This window comes from Nerophis ophidion, linkage group LG18 (assembly GCF_033978795.1).
Source record: "Nerophis ophidion isolate RoL-2023_Sa linkage group LG18, RoL_Noph_v1.0, whole genome shotgun sequence".
In the NCBI taxonomy this organism is placed as follows: Eukaryota; Metazoa; Chordata; class Actinopteri; order Syngnathiformes; family Syngnathidae; genus Nerophis; species Nerophis ophidion.
The window spans coordinates 44,102,975-44,123,555 of NC_084628.1; the positions used below are offsets into that span (position 1 = coordinate 44,102,975).

The following is a 20,581-nucleotide window of genomic DNA, read 5'->3' on the forward strand; positions in this document are numbered from 1 at the left end:
GTGTCTGACAAACTGTAAAAAAGACGCACCCTTTTTCTCTGAGAATACTTGTTTCCAGCAACAACGCAGCACACTGGTAGTATTTGTATAAAAGAGATTTACTTCAATTATCACACCTAGGGTGCATGTGAATAATAATGATGATGAATCAAATGTCAATCATAACAAATACATCGTGAAAGTTTCATACAGTGATATTGCTTTTTCAATGTTTGCAGAAGGGACTGTCTTACAGTGCTGGGAACAAACAACATGTTACGTTTAGTAAATAGAAAGATATAAAGAAAGCCATGATACATGAAAACATGAGGAAAAAAAAAACAGCATCTCGTGTGTGACGGAAGTGCTGAGAGAGGTGAGGGCGACGGGCGGGAGGGAATGAAGTGTCCCTTTTACGGTCATGCATCCTTTTTTTTTGTCAACGACACACACACACTCACACACACACACACACACTCACGCACACGTTTCAACTAAGCAGAAGTGTTCCGCTTAGGGTCAAATGGACTTGGGAAGAAAAAGAAAAAGACGTGCTAAAGCCTCAACAAACATCTTAAAGCTTTCCAACGTTGGAGAGGAGGGAGGGGAGGGAAGGAATTCTCTCTCTCTCTCTCTCTCTCCTCCCCGGGACATTTTGGTTGTCAGTCTACACGGTGGTTGAAGCTACAGGAGGGAGACGACAACATGTGGACCACTACGTCACTATTTGGCTTTTTGCTTCCTTTTTTTTTGTTGTGTTTTCTCCACTGAAATGTTGAGCATTCCAGAAAGGTTGAGGGGACAATTCCAAAAGATTGAAAAAGAAATGGAGAAAGGAAGAGGCGAGCATGAGTGTATTGTGCTGTGTTAGGTGTGTGCTCTGCATACAGCACTGCTGTCATTCTTTACAAAACCCACTTCATTACATATATTCTAAAAGTATTATTATTATTATTACAAAAAAAAAAAAACATCTGAGGTTTTTCTTTCTTCTTTTTTAAAGGTTTTTTTTTTCCTGAATAGGGTGACCAGTGCTGCTGTCCAGGCTTCAAACACAACCAACAAAAACATGAATAAGCACTACTTCAAAAAACAGATCATACAGTAAAGCTTTACGACTTCGGAAAAGAAAAACAAAACAAACAAGTCGTGATATACAGCATCTGTTACACCTTTACAACAGTGTATAGAATCATCTCCATCTTTAAATTTGTAGAAAAATATCTGTGGATCATGGAAAAAAAGTCCTGAATCGTCCCTTCTCTCGTCCTGCCTTCAAAATAAAAGCACACTGTGACACTAAGTGACTCCGGAGCTGCTTATTTACACTTTTTTTTTTCCTCTTCTCCAAACAGTTGGCACACGTCATCTCAATACCTGCAGTGACGCCACAGCAAACCTGACACGGAACAGACGGAAAAGAAAGAAAAATGCCCTATGAATAAATTCAGTGTTATTACAGTGTTTGCTGCGTGCTGAGATATGCACAACCACGTCGTCATGCTGGGGGACCCGCCTTAGCCCGAGGGGGTCCATCCTTAAGAACACAAACACACACACACACACACACACACACACTCACACACACACACACACACACACACACACACACCCTCTCCAGGAGAGACGACGGCTTGGGGGTGTTTGAGGGGACTCCATGTGGATCAGACTTTGATATCGCAAGTCGGGTGCCCTGCTTGGCAGTTAAAGGCACAGATCTGACGTGGTTGGAGGATGGCGGGGGACAAGGCGACGGCTCAAAGGGTTTAAGTGCTTGGTACAATGTCGCAGTAGCTAGAAAAGCGTGCCGATGTCGTCCGCCGCCGGCCTTCGGATGTTTGACACCTGTCGCCCGCAGGAAGGGACGACCGACACGACGGCTTGCGCTGTATGGACACAAGTATTGGGACGCCTCTCCTGTTGGTTCAATAATTAAGTGTTGTTCTCCTCTAGGGGTGGGAAACTATTACTCATTCATGAAAACTTTCTGAATGTTCAAAACCAGGGGTGTCCTAACTTTTCCACAGAGAAAATTTGATATTTTTCATTTTCAAAGCACAACAAAATATATGGATTTTTTTTAAATCCTTAAGCTCCTGGGGAGCATAGAGGGTCTCAGTCACTAAAATGTTAAAAATAAGTCAAATTATTAATATTATTTTTTTATTTAAAGCTTACAGTAAATCTCTGTATCAACTTGAGGTTGATATAAAGTAAAACAAATAAGGTTTTATGCCTTTTCTGTCAAAGACAACTTTGTTTTTTATAGTAAAAGGGTGCTGAGGAAGAACAGACTGGAGAGGCAGCTGGTGGTGACCTTCTATCGCACGGCTGTGGAGAGCCTGCTGACGTACTGCATAACAGTGTGGTACGCCATCTGCACTGAAGCAGACAAACAGGTGATTCAGAGGGTCGTAAAGTCTGCACAAAAAATCTTCGGCTGTCCCCTGCCCTCCCTGAAGGACTTACACAACTCCCGTTGCCTCAACAGAACAAAAAAAACACCACTAAAGACAGCACACACCCTGGCTTCCACCTTGCTACCATCGGGCAGGCGCTACAGGTGCATCAGAGCCAGAACAAACAGGCTCAGAGACAGCTTCTTTCCCAAAGCTGTCACCATGTTGAACTCTAACTTATAATAATAATAATTCACCCCTATATACAATATAATGCCCTAATACCCTACTGTGCAATACTACACTTCCAGTGCAATACGTCCGACACTGATTGTTATTTATTACTTCGGTACTCCTGTCTTGTTCTGTATATTGTACAGTATTTGTATTTTGTACTTCTACAGTGTTTTGTATATTGTACAGAATTGCTTATTATTTTTATTGGACAGTAGTCTGTTTATTTCAATTGTTAGTTTTTCCTTTATTACCTCTTGTGTCATTTATTTTACCCCATATTTCTTCCCACTACCGCACCTTAAGTTTGAGTCTTAATCTCGTTATATGCAAATATAATGACAATAAAGTTCATTCTATTCTTCTTCTATTCTAAAACTGAAATATGCAGTATTTAGATAGATAGATAGTACTTTATTGATTCCTTCAGGAGAGTTCCTTTATTTAGGAATTAAAGCCCTCAAAGATCAATAATGCAGGACACCATTGATTTTAATTATTTAATAGTTTTGAGTAATCATAGTGAAAAGTTCAATAAAATCCTACTAAATATATTTGAGATCCGAAAGGTTCCCCACTCATAAAGTGATACATTTTTATTCGTTTTTTTTTTTTTACTTTTAACACTTAAATTTCAAGATCAACTTCCAATATATCTGTCGATTTTAAGTTTGAACTATTATTTTGTTGGTTTTATGCTCTTTTGTCAAAACTTTGTTTTTATATGGCAACCCCACAACATATGCAATATTTGTTCCACATAAAACATGTTAAAGTGATAATTCTAAAGTAAAAATTCATTATAACATAGATTTGTTTGTCCATTTTTTTTGAGCAATGGAAAAAAAAAAACTGCCTGCATGGCAGCTTTGTGTCAACATTTTCTCATTAGATTTCACCTCATTTCATTTTTCTTAAATGTTTTTTTTTTTTAATTAATTTTTGCAATACTATCAATTTTGCAATTTTTGAAGAGTGTGTGGCGGGCCGGTAAACAATTAGCTGCGGGCTACAAATGGCCCCCGAGCCGCACTTTGGACACCCCTGTTCTAAACTCCTGTTTCCACATACAGTGCTGGCCAAAAGTTTGGACTCACGTTCTCCTCTTTCAGTTTTTATTTTCATGACTATTTACATTGTAGACCAGGGGTCACCAACCTTTTTGAAACCAAGAGCTACTTCCTGGGTACTGATTAATGCCAAGGGCTACCAGTTTGATACACACTTAAATAAATTGTATTTCTGTCTGTCATTCTGTCGTACATTTTTTTCCTTTTACGGAAGGTTTTCTGTAGAGAATAAATTATGAAAAAAACACTTAATTGAACGGTTTAAAAGAGGAGAAAACATGAAAAAAATGAAAATTACATTTTGAAACATAGTTTATCTTTAATTTCAACTCTTTAAAATTCCAAAATCTACCGAAAAAAATAAGAAATAAAACTAACTAATTGAATCTTTATGAAAAAATTAAATGAAGAATTAATGGAACATCATTAGTAATTTTTCCTGATTAAGATTAATTTTAGCATGTTGATGACATGTTTTAAATAGGTTAAAATCCAATCTGCACTTTGTTAGAATATATAACAAATTGGACCAAGCTATATTTCTAACAAAGACAAATCATTATTTCTTCTAGATTTTCCAAACAAAAATTTTAAAAGAAATTCAAAAGACTTTGAAATAAGATTTAAATTTGATTCTACAGATTTTCTAGATTTGCCAGAATATTTTTGGGGAATTTTAATCATAAGTTTGAAGAAATATTTCACAAATATTCTTCGTCGAAAAAACAGAAGCTAAAATGAAAAATTATATTAAAATGTATTTATTATTCTTTACAATAAAAAAAAAAATACTTGAACATTGATTTAAATTGTCAGGAAAGAAGAGGAAGGAATTGAAAAGGTAAAAAGGTATATGTGTTTAAAAATCCTAAAATCATTTTTAAAGTTGTATTTTTTTCTCTAAAATTGTCTTTCTGAAAGTTATAAGAAGCAAAGTAAAAAAATAAATGAATTTATTTAAACAAGTGAAGACCAAGTCTTTAAAATATTTTCTTGGATTTTCAAATTCTATTTGAATTTTGTCTCTCTTAGAATTAAAAATGTCCAGCAAAGTGAGACCAGCTTGCTAGTAAATAAATACAATTTAAAATATTGGTGCAGCTCACTGGTTGCTGACCCGTGTTGTAGATTGTCACATCAAAACTATGAATAGAACACATGTGGAGTTATGTATTTAACCAAAAAAAAGTGAAATACCGGTAATTGAAATCATGTTTTATGTTCAAGTTTCTTCAAAATAGCCACCCTTTGCTTTCAGTACTGCTTTGCACACTTTTGGCATTTCGGACCTCTGGGCACTCTGTCAAGACTGTTGGAAAATCCTTTCAGGTGACTACCTCTTGAAGCTCATGGAGAGAATGCCAAGAGGGTGCAAAACAGAAATCCGAGCAAAGGGTGGCTATTTTGAAGTAACTCGAATACAAAACATGTTTTCAGTTATTTTTTTTTTAAGTACATAACTCCACATGTGTTCATTCAGTTTCGATGTGACAATCTACAATGTAAATAGTCATGAAAATAAAGATTGAATGAGGAGAAGGTGTGTCCAAACATTTGGCCTGTACTGTATGCGGAAACAGGAGTTTGGAACATTTTGTATTCGAGTTTCTTTAAAATAGCCACTATTTGGACACTCTTGGCATTCTCTTAACGAGCTTCAAGAGGTAGTCACCTGAAACGGCATTCCAACAGTCTTGAAGGAGTTCCCAGAGGACTCGAATGCCGAGAGTGTGCAAAGCAGTAATCAGAACAAAGGTGGCTATTTTGAAGAAACTTGAACATAAAACATGATTTCAGTTATTTCACCTTTTTTGTGTTAAGTACATAACTCCACGTGTGTTCATTCATAGTTTTGATGTGACAATCTACAATGAGTATAATGTGTGACCACTCCCTTTAGAGGCAGCCTCAGCGAACTTCCAAATAAATAGAGGAGCGCGAGGGCTGTACCTTAAGAGCGTGGTGTGAGACTGTAACTGAGTGTGCAGCCCCAGACCTTTCTCCTCATGAGCTAATTTGGACTCTGTCTCTGCCTGATTTTTTGCTTTTTGTCTTGTTTGGTGTTTGAACCTGACAGGTGAGGAAGAACAAGAGCCCTGACCTCGACGCTGTTAAACACATTTGGGAAGACCTGAAAAATCCTTCCACACATCGTAGCTGTTACAACAGCCATGTTCCAATACTTGAGTCCATATAGCGTGAGAAGAGAATTCTGTTTGGAAAGGCGGTGACTAATTGTAACCACGTGGGATGTGTTTCCCTTCTGTCTGTGGCGTTTGTTTTCTGTTTTAATGTCGGGAGTCTGTGCTTGGTTTACAACCACGCTGACGAATAAAAGGCCTCCATTTCCCAGGAGCCTGGGATGGTACTCCGGTGTAGTGTTGTACAGACCCTGTCCTAATAAGTGCTTGGCTATACCGACCGCTAGAGAATAGAAATTCTTAATAATTGCAGGTTGCTAGCTGGTACAACTCGTCTAATCTCAATTTGGCAGATATGACCTCTTTGCAGCATGGGTTCATTTCTTGTGACAACGAGCTTACACCCGGACCTGATCATCGATGATGTGATTAAGGAGGATATGACAGAGCTGACACAAGACCAGGAGAAATGATCAGCGGGGAAATAGATATGCTATCAATCATCACTCATCTTGATATGTTTGTTCATTCTTGAGCTAGCAATTCGAGAGCATAACTGTCATGGAAAAGAACGCAAAAAGCTCCGGGGGGGGGGGGGGGGGGGGGGGGGGGCGTGAGGCGTAGCAAACGCATTATTTAAGAGCTACTGAAATGACACTAAAACTTGCTTTTCTTAAGAATTCATGAATATACAAACAAATGAGAACTAGTACATCTTTGTAAATATCAACCAATACTGCCGGCAGTCTATAACGTCTAAGAAAAAAATGTTACTTGCCCTCAGGAACAGTATAATCCCTTAAAAAATAGACAACTCAAATGATAAGACATTAAATGAAATATGACAGCACCTATAAATAAGCAGAATAACAACCAAAACTATAAATGCGACAACAACAACAACAAAATAGCAATACAACCAAGCTACAGTAAATCATTGTATTATACTAGGTGGTGAGAGAAGATTAATGGTAACGCATCTTTAAAAGAAGGGTGTCAGTTGTGCACGAGTAGTGTGTGCAAGTAGAAATATCAACCCCCCCACACTCATCGGATACACACACACACGCACACACACACACACACACACACACACACACACACACACACACACACACACACACACACACACACACACACACACACACACACACACACACACACACACACACACACACACACACACAAAGGGGAGGCAGTGGACTGACAGGCACTGAGGGCTTGTGTGGGACCAGGAAAAGTAGGAGGAGGTGATATCCCTTACAAATTGTAGTGTATACAGTAGAATTGAATGTAAAAAGACTCCCTGGATACAGGGAAGACTGGAGAAAAAAGTGGAACTACTCACCCCGGGTTCGGAGTGAGTGGACTTTCCAAATAACGAAAAAAAAAAAAAAAGGAATCAAATACTGTACATTGCAAAAAACCAGGAGCTTCGTCATGCTTCTTTAGGAACTTTTGTAAATTGAAACTCTGAGTGAATTGACCTCGACCCTGACTTACATGCAGGGAAACACACACACGAGACGCACCGTCACATGTACGCACACGCTCTTCCTGATTTGGCCTATAAAAAGATGTGTTTGTGAACAGGAAATTAGCTGGAGATACGCGCACACACACACACACACACACACGCACGCACACACACACACGCACCAAACATCCACACGCACTCGAGCAAATCCAGTGCTGGGTCAAACTGTGACGACCTAGAAAAGAAGAGTTTAAGTATCACCAGCTACAGTACTACGTGAATTCATTAGTTTGTGACGATGCAACATTATTCCAACCTACCATTTCCTTGAATTGCCGCCGGGTATATAGTATGCACCTGTTTAGAATTACTGCAGGGTCAAACTCATTTCGCAAAATATTATTTTTATTAGCGCATGTCTAGAATTTCCGCCGGGTCAAACTCGTTTCGCCAAATAATTAGCATATGTCTAGAATTTCCACAGGGTCAAACTCGTCACGTCACGAGTGACACTTAACCTGTCATCATTTTCAAAATGGAGGAGGCTGATTTCAATCGTTTGAAATTGCATAAAGAGAAGAAGATTAAGAGCTATTCAGTAGGATTTAAGGTCCAAGCTATTGAATATGCTAAAAAGAACAGTAAGCAGCTATGTTTTATTAATATACCGTAGCTGCGTGTGTCAAATATGAGTCATTAAATGACTCCCGCCTCCTGGTGGTAGAGAGCGCTAGTGATCCTTCTTGCGACTACTCGGCTGCAGAAGAAGTGACAACAAGCAGCAAGAGTGAGCAGCGATCCTTTATTTTTTTTCCTCTCGCTTGCACTTTTAACATGGAGGATTACATATCTAAAATAAAACAGTTTTCTAAACTGGACTTTCAATTGAAGCAAGAGGTAATAAAGGAAGATCTCCATCGAGACAAAGAGACTTTTAAAACTGAAGAAAGATAAGGAAGACTTCTATAAACAAGTTATCGATGCTTTTGATCAGAAGGAGCTGCACATGGACAGCATTTTTTTTAATTAAATGTGCTTTTCATGATGGTATCCTTACATCACACTCAAATTTATAAGCGCAGGCCTAAATTTACCGCATGCCTGAGTGCCGGAGTGAGAAGAGGTTTTAAAACAATTAGCGCACCGGCGGCGATTCAAGGAAATATGGTAATTTGCTTAAAAAAAACAACAACAAAAAAACAGTAACTTGTTATTCTCTTTTCTGCTTATTTTGTACTAATTAAAATGCATCCTAAAAAGTCCCTATTTTGTTTTCTTTAGAGTCAAAAGACTGTGCAATCTCTTATTGGCAACCAAATTGCAAGATGAAGAAATAAAGGAGAGATGACCCCTCTTTCCTTCAAGGAGGACCTAAGGAGGCAAAAAAAAGGGGGCTCCTTCTCTCCTTCCTTTCCAGACGTGTGTGTGTGTGTGTGTGCGTGTGTGTGTGTGTGTGTGTGCGTGTGTGTGTGTGTGTGTGTGTGTGAGAAATGAAGTGATCCTTCTGGCCATCACATGGCTGTCAGCAGGATAGGATAGAGGACACCACAGGTCAAAGTTTGTATATCGGTAACCATGGCAACTCGGGCCTGGCATGACCCTCTTAAGAGTGTAGGAGTGAAGCAGACGTGCTGCCATCGAGACAACACACACACAGCGTTTGTGGTGTACACACACGCACGCACACACACACACACGGGTGCACACTGACACGACCCCTAAACATACGAAAAAACCAAACTAAAACCGACACGCAGACACGCAGTGAGTGAAAAAGGCAAAGGGTTTGTAACAGTCACTCTACAGTGTGAAAAATGAGGCGTCTCACTGAGTGAGGGGAGGTCTGTGGACACTTGGGAGGTGAGAAGAAGAGCGGGAAAAAGACATCTCCTTTCCAAAAAAAAGTGAGAGTTCTTGCAAGAGAGTTCCTGTCTCTATCTATCATCTAGCAGTGTCTCTCACTGGGACAGCTGCTGTCTTACCCAGTCCAGGTTCTCAGCCCGGGCCGTGGGTCAGACCCCCGGCTCGGGACTAACCAGTCTGGTGCACCAGTGGCTGGTGATGGGGGGGTCGGGGTACAGCAGGGCCGGAGGCCAGCAGGACGGCTAAGTGCTTTTCTCAGTACAAAAACAAAACTCCGTTTAAAAAAAAGGAGAGACACTTAAGTTCTCTTATTTTGTTCTTCTAAGTAATCAGTAAATCTTCTGGCGGGAGACTTTTTGCCAACCACGCTTTGTTTCTTTCCTCTTTTGTTTTTTTGGGAAAGCTTCTCGGTAGTAAAAATGGCTGCTGAGCTTGACTTTGGCTGCGTCCACTCTCCGACTGGAACAGAGCAGGAGGGGTCGGAGTTAGAGGTCGTGAGGTTATGAGACGAGAGGGGCGAAGGGACGGTCGGGAGGGGGAGGGGGTGCTAGAACTCCCACTCCGAGGGGTCCTCTTTACTGGCAGCCTTCTCCAGCCTGTGAATGATGTTATTGAGGTTGGCCGCTTTCTTCTTCCGCAGATTGTTGTCCCTGGGATTCCTGGCCGGTATATTAGTACTCGATGCGGAGCTACTGGGGGACGCCTCCGTGAGGCTGAAGAGGCCTAATCCGCAACTCGACCCTGGGGGGACGCAGTCTACCTGGGCAGGGGAATTATTAGAGCCCCCTGCTTCGGACTCCGCCTCCATGTCGTGGTCCTTGCACACTCCCCTGTGGTCCTCCAGGCCCACGCCGAATCCCTGGCGCGTCTCCACCGTGCCCTCGGATTCTGTCCCGTCACAGCTGTCCCCTTCTCCGGCTTTAGACCCCCGGAGGGAAGGCGAGCCCCCCTCGCTGCCGGGCCCCATTCCTCCTGCTGCCTGGATCTCCTCGATGAAGAGTTCTCGTCTGATACGTGACCTGAAGCAGACAGGAAAGGTTAATAATTGGTTCCTAAGGCACACCTCCAAATAGCAGACTTAAATACATCACTGAAGCTGACCTATAATTATGGAACCAGTTAATGACAGTACTAGTCTTCAGGTTGAGCTGGGAGGCCAGCTCCTCAATGGTCTTAGGGGAGGGGTACGGTTTCTGTTGGTACGCCCTTTTCAGGGCCTCCTTCTCCTCGGGTCCCAGCACAACCCTGGGTTTCTTCAGATGCTGCTGCCCCGGACTCTGAGAGCCCTGCGTGTAGTCCGGCCCCACGAGGCCCACATCCACAGAATGGCCGTCACTCAAAGAGCTCAGCCTCCTCTTCATGTAGGCTGAAGAGAAACAGTGCAGCAATTATTTGCAGGGACCAAAACAAGCACATGTATGGTAAATATGAGGCACCATGTGGTGGTAAGTACTTTCAAAATGGTTCCGGTGTTACAGTGTCAGTGAATTACAAACCCCGTTTCCATATGAGTTGGGAAATTGTGTTAGATGTAAATATAAACAGAATACAATCATTTGCAAATCCTTTTCAACCCATTTTCAATTGAATATGCTACAAAGACAACATATTTGATGTTCAAACTGATAAACTTTATTTTAGTTTTATGCAAATAATAATTAACTTGGAATTTCATGGCTGCAACACGTGCCAAAGTAGTTGGGAAAGGGCATGTTCACCACTGTGTTACATCACCTTTTCTTTTAACAACACTCAATAAACGTTTGGGAACTGAGGAAACTAATTCTTGAAGCTTTGAAAGTGGAATTCTTTCCCATTCTTGTTTTATGTAGAGCTTCAGTCCTTCAACAGTCCGGGGTCTCCGCTGTCCTATTTTGCGCTTCATAATGTGTCACACATTTTCCATGGTAGACAGGTCTGGACTGCAGGCGGGCCAGGAAAGTACCCGCACTCTTTTACTACGAAGCCACGCTGTTGTAACACATGCCAAATGTGGCTTGGTATCGTCTTGCTGAAATAAGCAGGGGCGTCCATGAAAAAGATGGCGCTTGGATGGCATTATATGTTGTTCCAAAACCTGTATGTACCTTTCAGCATTAATAGTGCCTTCACAGATGTGTAAGTTACCCATGCCTTGGGCACTAATGCACCCCCATACCATCACACATGCTGGCTTTTCCACTTTGCGTGGATAACAGTCTGGATGGTTCGCTTCCCCTTTGGTACGGATGACACAATGTCGAATATTTCCAAAAAACAATTTGAAATGTGGACTCATCAGACCACAGAACACTTTTCCACTTTGCATCAGTCCATCTTAGAGGATCTCGGGCCGAGAGAAGCCGGCGGCGTTTCTTGATGTTGTTGATAAATGGCGTTCACTTTGCATAGTAGAGCTTTAACTTGCACTTACAGATGTAGCGACCAACTGTATTTAGTGACAGTGGTTTTCTGAAGTGTTCCTGAGCCCATGTGGTGATATCCTTTAGAGATTGATGTCGGTTTTTGATACAGTGCCGTCTGAGGGATGGAAGGTCACGGTCATTCAATGTTGGTTTCCGGCCATGCCGCTTACGTGGAGTGATTTCTCCAGATTCTCTGAACCTTTTGATGATATTATGGAGCGTAGATGTTGAAATCCCTAAATTTCTTGCAATTGCACTTTGAGAAAGGTTGTTCTTAAACTGTTTGACTATTTGCTCACGCAGTTGTGGACAAAGGGGTGTACCTCGCCCCATCCTTTCTTGTGAAAGACTGAGCATTTTTTGGGAAGCTGTTTTTATAGCCAATCATGGCACCCACCTGTTCCCAATTAGCCTGCACACCTGTGGGATGTTCCCAATAAGTGTTTGATGAGCATTCCCCAACTTAATCAGTATTTATTGCCACCTTTCCCAACTTCTTTGTCACGTGTTGCTGGCATCAAATTCTAAAATTAATGATAATTTGCAAAAGAAAATTTTTTTTTTTTTTTATCAGTTTGAACATCAAATATGTTGTCTTTGTAGCATATTCAACTGAATATGGGTTGAAAATTATTTGCAAATCATTGTATTCTGTTTATATTTACATCTAACCCAATTCCCCAACTCATATGGAAGCAGGGTTTGTAATTATTGGAACACCAGACGAGTGCCGATGGATCGACCACCGACTGAAAACAAGCTAACTTGCATACTAAGAAGAGGCAGAAAAGAACATTACCGTCAATTATTAGACAGAAACAAAAACAATATGAGAGCAACACGGGCCATCCTCAACAGTATTATTAACAACGGCACTAAGCGGGACTACCCTCAATACTTCTCAGATGGAAATACAAATAATGATAACATAAAAGAAGTATCAGAAAGATTAAATATGGACCAAAATTGGAGGAAATAATTCCAGACCCAGTTTCAAGTGAGGACTTCAACGCCAACATAGATAGAAATCCTAACTCAATGTTCCTCACAAAAGCACGACAGGAGGAAATAGTTTGAATAGTCAAAAAATACAAATCCAAGACTTCAATCGATTGTAATAGAGCTCATTTGGAAACAATAAAAAGGGAAAATCGGTACGGGAATTGGCAGCATAACATCCTGTTCAGATCATTCCTGATTACTATAAATCAAACAGTCAATAGTTCCTATTCTATATATAATAGGCAGTATCTACCACACATCCTCCTCAGCAGACACTAGATGGTGCTATTGAGCTTCCCAGCAGCAGTAACAATGCACGCCGCCTGCCATTCCACTCAGGAAGCTTGCTCGCTGTAGCACAGCTTGCTTTGGGCGCCAGCGGCTGAAAATGAACAGTTCGTAGCTGCGTGGCATTAGTTTGACATTTGGTCCACCGCGATACTTGCTGTCAGATATGCTGTGTTAGTGGTGGCCCTCAGAGCAAGGTTAGACTGCTGGAAACAAGCTTTGTATGCTGCTACCTTCCGGGCTGGTAGCACAAAGGTGAGAGGTCAAGCATGGTTATTGTAGGGGAGGTTTGTGTCTTTGCTGGCAGCTCTGTTCCCGCTCAGGACTACTGGGCTTTGTTACATTGGGGTCAATAGTCCTCAATGAAGCTTGAAGGATAGTACTCCCCCAAACATGCACACTTTTGCTGTCCATTATTGACAACAATTAGGAGCACACTGATCCCAGTGGAATAAATACATGTATGCATGCAAGAAGAGAGCATCCATGGCTGCTGACTATGGCAGCTAGAAGGGTGAAGAGCAAACAAGACAGAAACCCAGCATGATCTAGGGCAGCGTTTTTCAACATTTTTTGAGCCAAGGCACATTCTTTGCGTTGATAAAACACCAGCAGACATAATTCAAAAACCAAACTCAATTGACAGTGAAAAGTGGTTGTCGCAATTCAATCAATCCATGTTTACTTATATAGCCCTAAATCACGAGTGTCTCAAAGGGCTGCACAAACCACTACCACATCCTCGGTAGGCCCACATTAGGGTAAGGAAAACTCACACCCAGTGGGACCTCAGTGACAATGAGGACTATGAGAACCTTGGAGAGGACAAAAGCAATGGATGTCGAGCGGGTCTAACATGATACTGTGAAAGTTCAATCCATAATGGATCCAACACAGCCACAAATTATACTTGCCAACCCTCCCGGATTTTCCGGGAGACTCCCAAAATTCAGCGCCTCTCCCAAAAACCTCCCGGGACAAATTTTCTCCCGAAGATCTCGCGAAATTCAGGCAGAACTGGAGGGGGCGTGGCCTCACTTAGGTCCATGCGGATCTGAGTGAGGACAGCCTGTTTTCACGTCCACTTTCCCACAATATAAACAGCGTGTTTGCCCAATGACGTCATAACTGTAGAATGATCGAGTGCGAGTTCTTGGGCAGTTTCATTAAGGTCCTCCCAGCGAGATATCAACACACAACAACAGCAGTCACGTTTTTGTCTACCGTAAAGCAGTTCGTCTGCCGTAAACAGCAATGTTGTGACACTCTTAAACAGGACAATACTGCCATCTACTGTACATGCGTATGTGACAATAACATCTACGGCAGGGGTCACCAACCTTTTTGAAACCAGAGCTACTTCTTGGTTACTGATTAATGCGATAAATAGCCAATTTGCTCAGTTTACCTTTAACTCTATATTATTATTAATAATCAATGATATTTATCTTTGTGGAAACACTGATCATCTTAATGATTTCTGACAATAAATATATATTTTTGATGTCATGTTTTAAATAGATTAAAATCCAATCTGCACTTTTCTAGCTGTACATATACTCCTCCCCTCTTAACCACGCCACCCAACCCCCACCTCCCGCAATTGTTGGATATGACTTTAAAGCATAAGCAAGCATGCATCACTATAGCTCTTGTCTCAAAGTAGGTGTACTGTCACCACCTGTCACATCACGCTCTTACTTAGGGCTGGGCGATATATCGCGGGTTTGTCTCTGTGCGATATAGAAAATAACTATATGGTGATATTGGAGTATACCTTCTCACGCAGTTGCTTTTAGCTGCTGGCATTACACTACAGGCTCTTATCACTCTCCTTCTCACAGAGACGTAAAACAAGCGCACCTTCTTACATACGTCACATACTGTCACCTCATACGTCACATACTGTCACCTCATACGTCACATACTGTCACCTCATACGTCACATACTGTCACCTCATACGTCACATACTGTCACCTCATACGTCACATACTGTCACCTCATACGTCACATACTGTCACCTCATACGTCACATACTGTCACCTCATACGTCACATACTGTCACCTCATACGTCACATACTGTCACCTCATACGTCACATACTGTCACCTCATACCTCACATACTGTCACCTCATACGTCACATACTGTCACCTCATACCTCACATACTGTCACCTCATACGTCACATACTGTCACCTCATACGTCACATACTGTCACCTCATACGTCACATACTGTCACCTCATACGTCACATACTGTCACCTCATACCTCACATACTGTCACCTCATACGTCACATACTGTCATTTCATACGTCACATACTGTCACCTCATACGTCACATACTGTCACCTCATACCTCACATACTGTCACCTCATACGTCACATACTGTCATTTCATACGTCACATACTGTCACCTCATACGTCACATACTGTCACCTCATACGTCACATACTGTCACCTCATACCTCACATACTGTCACCTCATACGTCACATACTGTCACCTCATACCTCACATACTGTCACCTCACACCTCACATACTGTCACCTCATACGTCACATACTGTCACCTCATACCTCACATACTGTCACCTCATACGTCACATACTGTCACCTCATACGTCACATACTGTCACCTCATACGTCACATACTGTCACCTCATACGTCACATACTGTCACCTCATACGTCACATACTGTCACCTCATACCTCACATACTGTCACCTCATACGTCACATACTGTCACCTCATACCTCACATACTGTCACCTCATACGTCACATACTGTCACCTCATACGTCACATACTGTCACCTCATACGTCACATACTGTCACCTCATACGTCACATACTGTCACCTCATACCTCACATACTGTCACCTCATACGTCACATACTGTCATTTCATACGTCACATACTGTCACCTCATACGTCACATACTGTCACCTCATACGTCACATACTGTCACCTCATACCTCACATACTGTCACCTCATACGTCACATACTGTCACCTCATACCTCACATACTGTCACCTCACACCTCACATACTGTCACCTCATACCTCACATACTGTCACCTCATACCTCACATACTGTCACCTCATACGTCACATACTGTCACCTCATACCTCACATACTGTCACCTCACACACTGTCACCTCATACGTCACATACTGTCACCTCATACGTCACATACTGTCACCTCACACCTCACATACTGTCACCTCACACGTCACATACTGTCACCTCATACGTCACATACTGTCACCTCATACCTCACATACTGTCACCTCACACGTCACATACTGTCACCTCATACCTCACATACTGTCACCTCATACGTCACATACTGTCACCTCATACCTCACATACTGTCACCTCATACGTCACATACTGTCACCTCATACGTCACATACTGTCACCTCATACCTCACATACTGTCACCTCATACGTCACATACTGTCACCTCATACCTCACATACTGTCACCTCACACCTCACATACTGTCACCTCATACCTCACATACTGTCACCTCATACCTCACATACTGTCACCTCATACGTCACATACTGTCACCTCATACCTCACATACTGTCACCTCACACCTCACATACTGTCACCTCATACGTCACATACTGTCACCTCATACGTCACATACTGTCACCTCACACCTCACATACTGTCACCTCACACGTCACATACTGTCACCTCATACGTCACATACTGTCACCTCATACCTCACATACTGTCACCTCACACGTCACATACTGTCACCTCATACCTCACATACTGTCACCTCATACGTCACATACTGTCACCTCATACCTCACATACTGTCACCTCATACGTCACATACTGTCACCTCATACGTCACATACTGTCACCTCATACCTCACATACTGTCACCTCATACCTCACATACTGTCACCTCATACGTCACATACTGTCACCTCATACGTCACATACTGTCACCTCATACCTCACATACTGTCACCTCATACGTCACATACTGTCACCTCATACGTCACATACTGTCACCTCATACGTCACATACTGTCACCTCATACGTCACATACTGTCACCTCATACCTCACATACTGTCACCTCATACGTCAGATTCTGTCACCTCATATGTCACATACTGTCACCTCATACGTCACATACGTATACGCCCTCGCGGAGCAGAGAGGTAGCAACATGGGTAATGTTAGCTGTGATGCTAGCGGAGGGGTGCGAGTGGTAATACGAGATAAAGAAGGTGCCAATCTGGTAACAAATGAAGGAAGAATTAATTCCCAAGAAACACAGCAGGGTGTCCATCGTCTGGCGGTGGTTTGGGAATATGTCGAATAGACAACTTTAATTTGTTGCTACCAAAAGTAGCATTACTGCTAATATGTAGCATCATTTGAAAAGTCACCTGCTAATAACTTTAATAAATATAGTTTTGGTCAATTGACTTAGTTGTGATTTCCCTCTCTGCATGAAAGTTTAAAAGTAGCATATATGAATGCAGTATGAAGAAGAATGTTTGAATGTAGACACATAGAATCATCATACTGCTGTCATTATATGCATCAAGTCTTCATTCAAGGCTAAGGCAACATATCCAGATAAATATGCTGTATCGCGATGTGGCCTAAACATATCGAGATATTAAAAAAAAGGTTGTATCGCCCAGCCTTACCCTAACTTATTTGGACTTTTTTACTGTTTTCCTGTGCGTAGTCTTTTACTTCTTGTCTTGTGCTCCTATTTTGGTGGCTTTTCTCTTTTTTTGGTATTTTCCTGTAGCAGTTTTCATGTCTTCCTTTGAGCGATATTTCCCGCATCTACTTTGTTTTAGCAATCGAGAATATCTTCAGTTGTTTTTATCGTTCTTATTAGGAACATTGTTGATTGTCATGTTCGGATGTACATTGTCTTTCCTCCACAGTAAGTCTTTGATGTCGTCCAGCATTCTGTTTTTGTTGACTTTGTAGCCAGTTTAGTTTTGTTTTCTCTAAGCTTCAATGCCTTTTCTCATCTTTTGTTTATTTTTGGTTTAAGCATCATCCACCTTTTTACCTTCACGCTGCCTCCCGACATCTACAAAGCAATTAGCTATCTGCTGCCGCCTACTGATATTGAAGTGTATTACACGGTTTTGATTGATTGATTGATTGATTGATACTTTTATTAGTAGATTGCACAGTACAGTACATATTCCGTACAATCGACCACTAAATGGTAACACCCCAATAAGTTTTTCAGCTTGTTTAAGTCGGGGTCCACGTTAATCATTTCATTCCCGGTTACTCTGCCGAGCTCTAGACAGCACTGACACTCAACAACAACACATCGTTTGCAGACTAGAATTACTGCTTTGCCAAAAATATTTTTAACCCAAATAGGTGAAATTAGATCATCTCATCTGACGTTGGTTGAAAAACACCGATCTCGGGGATGAGCAAAGATTAAAACTACAAGTTTATAGACTGCTGATTATTAGGATGATGACAATGATGAAGAGGCGTGCTGATGAGTGTGAGTAAGCAGGCCCGCGGCGGTCCCCGAGCTGTCACATCTCATCCAGTGTGTGATGTCTGCCGTCCTGATTGCTACTGACATCACACCAAGATGACTGTGATCCGCACAACATGCTTGGCGGTCCTGCACAAAGGATATCGACTGTGCAGACGTCCGTGTGGAATTCAAAGGGCTTTCATCTCCGTGCATTTATCAAACTAACACGCATGGCAAGATTTTTCCTTTCCCACTCTTTCAAAATCTAAAGGCATCTATAAGCGGCGCTCACTTGCATACACACCTTTCTTCTCCAGCCGCTTCATGTCCATGAGTTTCTCCACACTGTGCGGGTCCTGCAGCCAGAGCTGCATGCGCACAAAGGGCTCCCTACCCTTCAGGCTGAGCTTGTGCCAGGGTTTGGGTCTGGCCAGCAGGTCTGAGACGGAACCTTGTGTCAGACCCAGGATAGTCTCCCCGAACAGACGCTGACCTGGTTACAAAAAAGGGCAGAAATGGCCTACTTAAGCGGGAGCAAAGCTACGAAATGCAGGAATGTACTTTCAGTATGTTTTACCAAGGTTGTTGTCGGTCAGCACCTCCTTCACCTTCTTGGTAATTGCGTACGTATCCAGTTCAGGAGACATTGCAACCATCTCCTGAATGCTTAGACCCGAGTGGCCCGGTATTGGCAGCGGGGTGCCGGGCTGAGAGTCTCCACATGTGGGATCTTCAGAGCTGGGCTTGAGACCAGACGACTGCGATGTAAGCAGATCTCCTGCCAGACCGTTGACGGACTCTTCAGCTGAGCTGAGAGGTGACTCTGGGGCGGGGCTGCAGCTTGCGGATGTCTTGGGAGTACCCTCTGATGGTGGAAAAGAGGGAGGAGAACGCCACATAAGACAGGGGACTCAGACACAAGGCCTGCAAGTTTTATATGAATGGCGCTCGACGGCGTTGGTATTTGCGTCCAAAATGGCTCTTTCAACGTTCTGGGCTGCCTACCCCTGCGTTAGTGGAAAAGCGGCAAGTGAGTTAACGCGACAGAGACGTTGCCATGGAGACGAGGGTTTTCTTCCGTTCCCGGCTGCACGCCTGTCCATCAGTAATAACAGTCCCCGATAACCTGGACCAATTCGAACCGTTATTTGTTTTTTTTATTGTTTAATTTGCATTGCCTCACACCAGGGGTCGGGAACCTTTTTGGCTGAGAGAGCCATGTATGAATGAATGAATGAATGAATGAATGGTTTATTTTGAGCCATGCAAACAAAACAAGAGAATGACATAAAATACAAAAGAAATATATCAATACATTATTTTTACACCTACATTGAAAACATTACATGTGACTAATCTTTTGTAGATGTCAAGATTGGCTCAAAAGGGAGTGGGAAGAAGTAAACTTATTAGGTCCCACCCCTGTACATATACAATATATATATACAATATATAATACAATAATATATATAATATAATTCAGTTCAGTGGTTGCTGCGTAGATGCTATATATTATCTATATATCCATCCATCCATTTTCTACCGCTTATTCCCTTTTGGGGTCGCGGGGGGCGCTGGCGCCTATCTCAGCTACAATCGGGCGGAAGGCGGGGTACACCCTGGACAAGTCGCCACCTCTATATATGATACATTTAAATTCACACACACTTACATACACACACATATACACACACATACAATTTACATATTTATATTTATATATATATATACATACACATATATATACATACATATACATATATACATACATACATACACACATAATCACATACATACACAAATGCATATACCCAAAATACACATACGTCCCTCATACACACACATATATATATAAATACTATACATATAATTGTATATATAATATACACTTTTGTCTAAACATTATTAACAATTTATGGTGCCTATGGGAACAAGCTTTCCTTTTGACTGTGATATTAGTGGTTAAAAGTGGATTTTTTTTAATCTTGTTTTGAACTGATGGACATTTGGACATTGATTGAGCCCCACATCCAATCCGTTCCAAAGTTTCACTCCACGCACAGACACACACAAACTTTTCCTGGTAGTTCTTACTGTTGGAATATTAAAGATACTACACCCCCTTAGATTATGAACAGCCGGTGCGATTTCTAATCCGAAAAATACGGTACATATATTTCTACCAGACAACACTCCGGGAGCCCTAACTTTTTTGCG

The 20,581-nt window shown here is 41.9% G+C and overlaps 1 protein-coding gene across 9 annotated transcripts in view; it reads right to left on the bottom strand.

Moving 5' to 3' along the window:
- Positions 1-20,581, bottom strand: part of cux1b (cut-like homeobox 1b) — a 207,058-nt gene that overhangs the window by 11,294 nt on the left and 175,183 nt on the right. For 8 of the 9 annotated variants that reach the window (XM_061878193.1, XM_061878192.1, XM_061878190.1 and 5 more), the window contains 4 exons: positions 18,942-19,229; positions 18,669-18,857; positions 10,265-10,529; positions 78-10,182 (listed from right to left, as the gene is read on the bottom strand). The exons of the other annotated variant lie outside the window; for it this stretch is intronic. In XM_061878193.1, coding sequence (XP_061734177.1) covers positions 9,711-10,182; positions 10,265-10,529; positions 18,669-18,857; positions 18,942-19,229 — 1,214 coding nt within the window. In that variant the 3' untranslated portion in view covers positions 78-9,710. Of the gene's footprint in view, positions 1-77; positions 10,183-10,264; positions 10,530-18,668; positions 18,858-18,941; positions 19,230-20,581 lie in introns of those variants that run through there. 9 annotated transcript variants of the gene reach the window in all.